The sequence below is a fragment of the Tasmannia lanceolata genome, unplaced genomic scaffold, assembly GCF_043159265.1.
Source record: "Tasmannia lanceolata isolate RefF3 unplaced genomic scaffold, GAP_Taslan_0.1 ptg000008l, whole genome shotgun sequence".
Classification (NCBI taxonomy): domain Eukaryota; kingdom Viridiplantae; phylum Streptophyta; class Magnoliopsida; order Canellales; family Winteraceae; genus Tasmannia; species Tasmannia lanceolata.
Genome location: NW_027518685.1, coordinates 66,874,892 through 66,884,761, shown reverse-complemented (window position 1 = coordinate 66,884,761; position 9,870 = coordinate 66,874,892). Strand labels below are relative to the sequence as shown.

The following is a 9,870-nucleotide window of genomic DNA, read 5'->3' as shown; positions in this document are numbered from 1 at the left end:
CCTCCTCTTCTTCTTCTCTCCACTTTTCGAAATTACTGACCAGAGGAACAGATCTGAACTAGGAAGTTTCGGTCTCAGAAAATGGGTGAAACCCAAGTATAAGAGAATCTTAAATCTAGGGATTAGAACTATGTTTGAGTAAATTGCAATGGAGAGGGTGCTTTGGAACAAATTAAACAAGAGCTTGAGGAAGGAGCTAAGGGTGATGGTGGAGATAAAAATCAAAAAAGTGTTTCCTGGATTGTTGGGCTGATGGAAGATGATGGTGGTGGAGAATTTGATGTGGGTTTCTAAGTGGCGGTGGATATTGAAATGAGGTGGTTGCTATGGGGTCAAATTTTAGGCTGGGGTTACTGAAATGGGTTAGAGATGGTGATGAAAAACAGAGAAATGGGAGGTTGAATAGGGAAAGAAGGTGAGGCTATGGTGGCCCGTCGGATGAGGTGGAGCCCAAGCTCCTCTCTTCTCCGATGGGGTACGGTGATGATGGTGGAGGATCGGCCAGTGGTGGAGGATGGGATGGCCGGATTTTTGGCGGGAAATGAGGCCAGAGAAGGAGGTCTTGGGGAAATGAGAAGAGGGGTTGCCGGCTGTGATGGTGATGGGGATAAAAAAAATGAAATTGGAATAGGATCTGGGTGGTGGTGGTAAAGAGGGAGAGATGCGAATTGCAGAGAAGGTGTTGGCCGGAATCTATGGCCGTTGCCGGAGTAAATGGGTTTAGATCTAGATCTAGGATTTTAGAGGTCAACGGAGGAGAGGTTTTGAGATGTGACTGAGAGATGGTGATGGTGGAGGTGGGTTGCAGAGATGGTGATGGTGGAGATAAGGGAAGAAGAAGAAGAATAAGAAGATGGTTGTGGTGGGGGTGGAAATGATAGATCCGGCTGGAAATGATGCAGGAGAAGAAGGTCGAAATCCCTCTCTCACTCTCTCTATGCTTTCTGTTTCTCTCCCTCTCCTCTGAGAATTTTTCAACGAAAAATCTCCTCTCCCCTTTAAAACCCTAATTCATATGGGTTTTTATGAAAGGGAAAATGATATATTCAGACCCCCTCTCCCTACTTAGACAGCCACCTATAGTGTATTTTGTACATTTTTTAACCTACAGGGGGGGTCCAACTAGAAAACAAGGCAAGAAATTCTCTTTCCTTTCTATGATCCTAGCCCTTCAAATTGCCTTTATGAATAAAGGGCTGAGATCAAAAGCCTCTAAACCTCCTAGGAAGCTTCCTAATATTCTTTCTCAACTAATCCTAGCCTTAAACCTCATTAACTCATGATTAGGCCTAATTGTAACTTGGAAAGGAAGAAAGGAATCTTTCCTATTTACCAAACTACCCTGCTCCCGGATAATGCACCCTCTAATTAAGCTACACATTAATCTGCACACCCAAATATCTTCCTGGATAGCCCGCTGCAGTCAATTTGAACTGGCTTTCCATGTTCCAGCACACCCCCTTTTCTGGCTAAATCGCCACTCTTATTCCTACACTACACTACACTAGAAACTTCGTTCGTTTGATAGGCAAACTCTAACGGATTCAAACAAAAATTTAAAGGGACCTACCTGGGATCCTAACCTATCATAAGGTACAAATTGGGACTCTAAAACGCTGATTTAGCAGGATTTCTAATCTAACGACGCTACTAGGGTTCGGTCAAAATGGGGTGTCTATACTACCTTACCACTTAATAGACTGAAATTTGAGGGGATTTTTGTGTTGAACCCATGAACAAAATATTTAGTATTCAAAAGAGTTTGACACAACAGGCATAGTCCAAAAATCAACAGTTAAATTGTTCTTGGCAAAGCACTAAAAGATAGCCATTTGATCAAGGAGATAGGATGTTTAAATTATGGTGGCAACAGGGCAAATAAACAGGACTCATTGAGGTCTACCAGATGTTAAAAATCTATCATCTATTTTCTGTAATCAGTTTCGTTTCAATGCTCACAGGCACATACATTGGAAACATTCACTTTTATGTCATGGTTAGAGCCACAACTTGGGTAGTCCATTCAGGTCTAGATAGAAGAAGGAAAATACAACATCATTCCCTTATCAGAGTGTATTAACATTTCGTATATGATCTACCTATTCTGTCGCCTTCATTAATCTATGCAGTGGCTAGGGTGACACAGTCAACATTATACTGAAACATTTTATTACATGATCATTTGTCCCCAAGCATTTCGAACAAATATATAAGATTATTATTAAGAGTAGTAGGTGATATTTTCCATCCGAAATAGATTCACTGTCATAACTGACCCTGAGATCCTTCCCCCATTAAATTCGACGGCTCGACGTTATTTGTTGCTTCTTCGAGTTCCTCCAGAGTAAGAGCATGATATGGTGGGAGCCCAAGTGCTCCTAGCCTCATTGCCTAAGACAAATGCCCTGTCAAAGATAAAATTGGCTTCACATATTTTAATCATTCCTATCAAAGAAACATTGAGTGCTCCATGCAAGAATCCTTTTACAAAAGTCTATATACACTACCAAGCAGAAACATTACAAAAGAAATTCAAAAAGATTAGGCCCTTAAACCATAGACGCAAGTCTGGAAAACTTGGATACATTTCTACTGAAATTTTCAAGGATGGTAAAGTGAAAGAAATATCATTCATGGTCATTCTATAGACAGATAGCAATGAATAATGGTGGAAGAGAAAGAACAGCTTACTAGATTCAGTACCCAGTCTTGGGGATATCCGAACTGACGTTTTTCCTACGACAGATTTCTGAGATCTAGAGTTTCTTTCATTCTTTTTCCTCAATCTCCTAACTATCACCCATATTAACATCATACATGCTACCAAGGATCCCACAATTCCCCCAACAATTCCAAGTAAGAGGCCTAACTTGGTTTCCGATGTTTCCTTCTGTTTACTAGGCATAACTGCAGCCAAAGCTTCTACATGGCAAAATGAGTTTGAATGTTGATACTTTGAATCCCCAGAAGACAAACAATTCCATGAATACAACACAATTCGGTCTAAAGAATTAGAACGGACGCAGGGAGGCAAACCTCCAATGAAAAGATTATGAGAGAGATCCACAAAATTGAGTCCATTTCTGCAAGATGTATTCATTGGACGAGCTCCACTCAATTTATTACCAGCCAAATCCAAGTACTGAATTGAAGGTAAAGAGAACAAAAGAGATGGGATTGGCCCCACAAGTTGATTGAAAGAGATATCTAATCTTTGGAGCTGATCAAAGGACTGAAGTTCAGAATTAACACTTGAGTGGAAAGAATTGTTTCTCAATACTAGACTGACAAGCTTATTCCCCAATGAGGGAAACTCCGGTCCGAGGATATTGCAACCCAAGTCCAATTCTTCAAGAACTGTTAAGCTACTAAGATCAGGAACACTTCCATTGAACAAATTATCATGAAAAATAAGACTCTGAATGCTGGTCAAAGAATAAATTTGCAATGGGATTTTCCCATAAATAAAATTTGAACTTATATTCAGTACTTGAAGAGATGAAAATCGATTGATTTTTGCAGGTAAAGGCCCCCACAAAACCAATGACACAAGTGACAGCACCTTCAAGCTTGACAACTTAGAAAGAGTGGTGAAAAGAGAATCATTCGAAAAATTCAAAGATAGAATTTGAGAAGAGATGGAAAAGACCTTACTGGGATAAGGGGATCCTTTGTTTCCAATGACAGTTAATTCGGTTACTCGGTTTCCCGAGCAGACGATTTTAAGAGACTGAGAAGGAGGAATGTAACCGAAATTAGTCCACCTGTTCCAGCCATTGAGAACAGATGGGTACTCCAAAATGGGTTGAAATCGGAACAAGGCCATGGTTTCAGAGGGAAGCAATTGAGCAAAAGAGAATGGAAGAACAAAGAAAATGAGAATTGTAAGGAACGTAAAACCATGAGGTTTTTCCATGGTTGAGAAGAAAAGATTGGTAAATGTAGAAAGAACACAGATAAAAATATTTACACTCTAATGCGGCGATTTAGACTCCTAATTTATACATAACTATTACTATCTTTAAATAATCCTAATGCAAATAGAACTAATAAACAAAAAGGAAAATAAGAAATCTAAAGAAAACAACAAACAATGTCCTACATCACATAAATGTAATTCAGCAATATAAGAAAGAAGCAAATAAACAAGAACTCCAAATTTTCTATTACTGGAAACTAAAAGACTAGACATTAGTCACAGAATTGAGTCTAAATCTCAGTCCTTTCCATTTATGGAAATTAATTGTGGAGAGACTGAAACTCAAGATAGCAAACAAAGCTGAAATTTGGTGCAAAATGGAGTGTAAAATCTACAGACTAAGAAAGACCATGAAATATTTTCCCATTTTACTTAAAATTTTGATCTGAAAGTGAAGAACAATGCAAAATGGTTTTTGGTGTGGAGTGAGTATGAGTTTCACTCTTCTTTCCCAGATGGAGAAATCATTTACTAGAAGATGAAAATTCTTACAATGGGTTGTGAATTTTAAGTACTTATAAGTTATAACAAAAAAAAACCCAGAAAAAAAAAAGTTGAAATGGAAGGATTTAAAGATGAGCAAACCCAGATGTATCATTTGTTAGAGAAATAGAAAGTGGAAAGAGGAAAAAAAAAAAAAAGTCAAAACATTTCACCAATTAAATTAAAAAATAAGAGCTTCAAAAGATGGGTGTAAGATAATTTGAAGTGGGTGTTAAGAATATAAGTTGAGAAGAGAATTGCTCTAGAATGGCAGTGAAAGGAACAGAAGAGCAGAGCAGAGCAGAGAAAGGAAGAGCAGAGCTTTCTGAAGAAAAAGAGGGGCAATTGGGCAAATGATAGGCTAAAAATCTGTAAGAAAGTGGACGTGTCGGCGGCACGTGACGTGCGTAGTTTGAGATGGAGCGTTGGGAAGTGAGCTAAGATCTGAGAGGGCATGGATTTCAGCAAGTCTACATCTTTAGATTCCTTCCTTCCATTAAGAACCAAATCACCCAACAATCCAACTACTGCATTTATCATTCCATTAAAATCGTGGGGCCCACCCTATCAAAGCAAGATGCAAAATGGTAGGCCCCACCTTGTACATGAATATGAATTTGGGTGGTCGGACCCACACAACAAATAAATGTTGTAAGATGGTGGGCCTGACTCTATGTATGGATTTGGGTGGAGATAGTGAGCATTGGTATACATGGTGGGCCCCACCCTATTCACGTGTTTGAGGGAAATTGGTAGGACCCACCGTATCAAAACATGGTGCAACGTAGGTAGGGGGGGTTATATTCTGCGCGCCGAAGTCAATTATTTTTCAAAAAAAAATACTGTGAGACTAACTTGATAGAATGATCCCAACCGTTCATATGTTGGGCCACAAATTAAATAAGCATCTCCACGAGATGATCCTAACCCTCCGATTTGCAGAGAGACTGCACATTTTAGATACCTCTATAGATTGGGGAGTTAGGATCATCCTAGCGAGATTATTTACCAGCTACAACATATTTAAGTTGTGGCCAACAGATGAACGGTTTGGATCATCATGTCAAGTGGGCCCACAGTAGTTTTTGAAAAATAATGGATTTCACAGGCGCATAGATATTGTAATTTACATCAATAATGGACATTTTTGTGTCATTTTATGTACCGTTGTGTGTGGTATCTTATGGTCCAATATTCAACCATAACAAAAATAAGATTAAGTGTGATTTAATAATTATAACGGCCGATAAAAATTCAAACTTGTAAATTTATTTTAGAGTCAATATTTTTTAATTAATTGGGCTATTTTTCCCAACTCAAATAATTTATTTTAGAGAAAAATACAGATTAAAATTTACAAGATTTCACCTGATATGGCTGAAAAATCTTTACCTCCCTTAGGCAATGCTTGGATTCAAGAAAAATATTTCTGACTGAAATTTTTCCTTTCCTCCATTTAGAGAGGAATAATATGATTATGGTTAATTTATGGGGATATCATCATAAATTGGAGGTCCCTCTAGATAAAACTTGAATAGGGTTGATTCAAATTATCTTTTTTAGTGTGTGAAGTAGGAAATTTTAGACATTTTTTTCACTCTTTTGAACAGGGAGACTTTGACATTGTCGTTTGGAAGGAACCATTTTTTTTCCCTCTTAAGAAGACCTTATTGTAGATATTTTGTTAATTGAAAAAGGACACGGGGTCGAATCGATTCCTCATATGAGAGCAAACATACTGTTGGGGTACCGACCCTCAAACCCCTTCTCCATTACTCAACTGGATCAATACAACCCCCGCAGCAACACTCAGTAACGAACATTGATTGGGCCTCCTTGATACTTCTCCCTTGATGGGTACCGAGCTACCAGGGAAATCAAACACAATCGCGGGGATCTCGCCCCCAAACGACTAATCCGGACGGCCGTTACACGTAAGGCGCGGCTTTTGAATTCAAAACGTCCCGCCCAAGTCACCATCCACGATCTCCGCCCATGATCAGCGGAAGTCATATTTCCACGATTTTATTCTCCAGCCATCACGCTCCACGTGGGCTAAATCAAAGGTATGATTGATATCTCCAAGATCTTATTCTCCAGCCATCACGCTCCATGTGGGCTAAATCAAAGATACGATTGATATTTCCAAGATCGGGGATCTCCTCCCCTATAAAAAGGGGGCTACGCACTCAAGCAAAAGGTATTCCATTCTCCCTCTTCTCCTTTGGTCTGGTAACTTGACATAAACTCTGTCCCATTCCCCGTTCATTTTCTGTGATTGCCCATCTCTGACTTGAGTGTCAAAGTGGTCGTCTGAAGCCACAACTCCGGGCCCACTGACCCTTTCTCTATGAGCGGAGGATTACAGGTTTTGCGAAGCTAGTTCATACAGTCAGATTTTTGGCGTCATCAGATTGGCGCCATCCGTGGGACCGTCTATGCCAAAGTCGAAAGCTACCTCCCAACCTAACGGTGGAATGGTTACGAGAAGCCAAGCAAGTCAACGAGACCGCAAGCCACCTGAAGAGAGGGGAGAGATGGTTACTTCCGGCGACATTCCGGTAACAATGACCGTCTTCAACCAACTCACATGGCAACTGGGAAGCGCCGCGGCCGCCCTCCAACAAGTACTCCAAAAGATCCCTTCCCAACCTGCAGCACCACCTCCGCTTGTAAACCCGCCGGGCAAAGGAATTCATCCCGTCGAGATTTCAGAGGAGCAAGGACCTCAGAAGGACGAAATCCCCGAAGTCAAAGACCCTGCCAACATCAACAAGGGTCTGCCTCAATCACCAGCCCGGCACCCGACCATCGCCGTGATGATCGGCATCGAAAGGGTGACAACTCGATGATGGAATCCGCGAATCTAGCCCATCGAAACGAGAATCAGATACCTCAACAAATAAGAAGCCCGACGAAAAACATCCAAGCAAACGAAAACCCCGCCATCATGGCTGATCTCCAGCGTCAGATAAGAGAACTTCAACAGCAAATGAAGGCATGTGATCCGGACCTCCTGGCGGAATGCGATAGCAAGATTGCTTCCCCGTTCACCCCAAGAATCGTTAATGCCATCGTCGCTACGAATTCGGATATGCCTCGATTAGACCTCTATGACGGATCATCTGACCCTCTTGACTTTCTCCGAACCTACCGCCGTGCTATGGTAATCAGGAATGCTTCAGACGCCACGATGTGCAAAGCCCTTTCCGCCTACCTAAAGAAAGATGCTAGCAACTGGTACAGTCGATTAAGGCCCAACTCCATCGAGTCATTTCACGAATTAGGAAAGGAGTTTGTCGCTTACTTCATTAACAGTCGGCCCCGAAAGAAACCAGTCGACGCTCTTCTGGCTTTACGGCAAGGAAAGGACGAAACATTACGGAAGTTCAACGGTCAGTTCCGAGTGGAACTCCACCAAATTAACAAACCTCGATATGGTTCGCGCCGCACTCCGCCATGCCATCCGAGATAGAGACATGAAAGTCGCCTTGAATGTGAATCCTCCTCGCGACCTCCAAGAACTCATGGCCACTGCAGACAGATACATCAATAATGAGAAATAATTCGCCATGGAAAGGGAGTTGGAGAACTCCCGAGGAACCGAAAAATGAAAAGACGACTCTAGGGCGCTACGGAGTCATAAGCAGGCAAGACACAACGATCGACCGAGTCGTCGAAATCCCCAGTTTGATAGGGTCAACTACACTTCATTGAACAACACCATCTCAAATATCTTGTACGAAATCTGTGATAGAGAACCCATACACTAGCCCGAAAGAATGAGAAACTCGGGAAAGGGTAAAAGCTCTAACAAATATTGTTGTTTTCACCAAAATCATGGGCACACCACCGACAATTGCTATCATCTGAACAATGAAATTGAAAGACTCGCGGGACTGGGTCAGATTGACCGTTACCTTCAAAATCCCCCAAGGAGCCAGCATCAACCCCGATCCGAAATACACCGGCCGGACGAACATCGTCGCTCGCCAAACCACCGTGCAGAAAATAGTAGGCAAAGAGCTTCGGATCAAGAGAAAGCACCTAAGATCACCAGAAATATCGACACCATCTATGGAGGTCCGGCGTCCGGAGGACCGACCGACGAAGGATGCGCCCTTTATGTGGGACAAATCAACTCCATAGCAAACCCCTCCAAGAAGTCAAGGACAGACCCAAGTATCAATGTGCCTATCACCTTTACAGAGGCAGATTATGGAACGATAGATCGGCAGCATGATGACGCTGTGGTAGTCCGACTCACCATCGCCAACTTTAACGTGGGGCGAATCTTGATAGACACTGGCAGCTCAGTCAATGTCCTCCATCAAGACGCCTTCGCCAAAATGGACATCAGCAGTGATAGGCTGGAGCCTGTTGACTGGTCCATCTTCGGATTCTCCGGAGGAGAAGTCAAGGTACGAGGGAAAACCAAACTCCCTGTAACATTTGGTGCTCACCCGATCCAACGCACCATCATGCAAACCTTTGTAATAGTTCGTGTCCCTTCCACTTATAATGGAATCATCAGAAGGCCACTTGAAAATAAAGTTTCCCACAAAACTTGGCGTAGGAGAGGTTATCGGCGGCCAAGAGAAAGCCCGGGAGTGCTACGCCGCCCTGTTGGAAAAGAAAAAGGCCGCCAAAGAAACCTTCTTCATAGGCGGTACCGACCCTCGAGTTGAGGTAAAGTAGGGAGAACCGGTCGAGGAACTCACGAAAATTCCTCTGTTCCCCGGTGCCGACGAACAAACCGTCCAAATAGGTTCTCTCCTGTCAGGTAAACTTAAAACTGACCTCGTCAATTTCTTAAAGACTAATTCGGATATCTTCGCCTGGTCCGCCTCCAATATGCAGGGAATTTCCTCCAATGTAGCGGTCCACAAATTGAATGTGGACCCAAACTCCAAGCCGGTCAAGCAAAAGAAACGTAATTTCACCGTCGAAAGACAAAAGCACATCAAGGAAGAAGTAGATAAACTCTTCGATGCCAAATTCATCAGAGAAATCTACTACCCGGAGTGGCTGGCCAACGTTGTGATGGTCAGAAAATCCAATGGCAAATGGCGAATCTGCATAGATTTCACGGATCTCAACAAAGCGTGTCCCAAAGATTGTTACCCGTTACCAATGATCGATCACCTCATTGATGCCACCACCGGGCATGAGATGCTAAGTTTCATGGATGCCTTCTCCTGATACAACCAGATCCAGACGTACGATACCGATAGAGGAATCAGAAGGACCAAGTCTCCCAGCCGAAGAATCGGCTCTGATCCAATAGAACCAAGATCCACTGTAGATGTTGTACGTGGACGGCTCCTCCAACACCGGAGCAGTGGTGCCGGCTTGGTCATAACAGGACCGGACAATTTTATTGCGGAGTACGCCCTGCGACTAGATTT

The 9,870-nt window shown here is 42.4% G+C and overlaps 1 protein-coding gene across 1 annotated transcript; it reads right to left on the bottom strand.

The window, feature by feature from the left end:
* Positions 1-2,503: 2,503 nt before the first annotated feature.
* Positions 2,504-3,916, bottom strand: LOC143883229 (putative inactive leucine-rich repeat receptor-like protein kinase At3g03770). Its single transcript, XM_077386579.1, has one exon. The coding sequence runs from the start codon at positions 3,914-3,916 to the stop codon at positions 2,504-2,506; it is 1,413 nt and encodes a 470-aa protein (XP_077242694.1).
* Between the last annotated feature and the right edge of the window lie 5,954 nt (positions 3,917-9,870).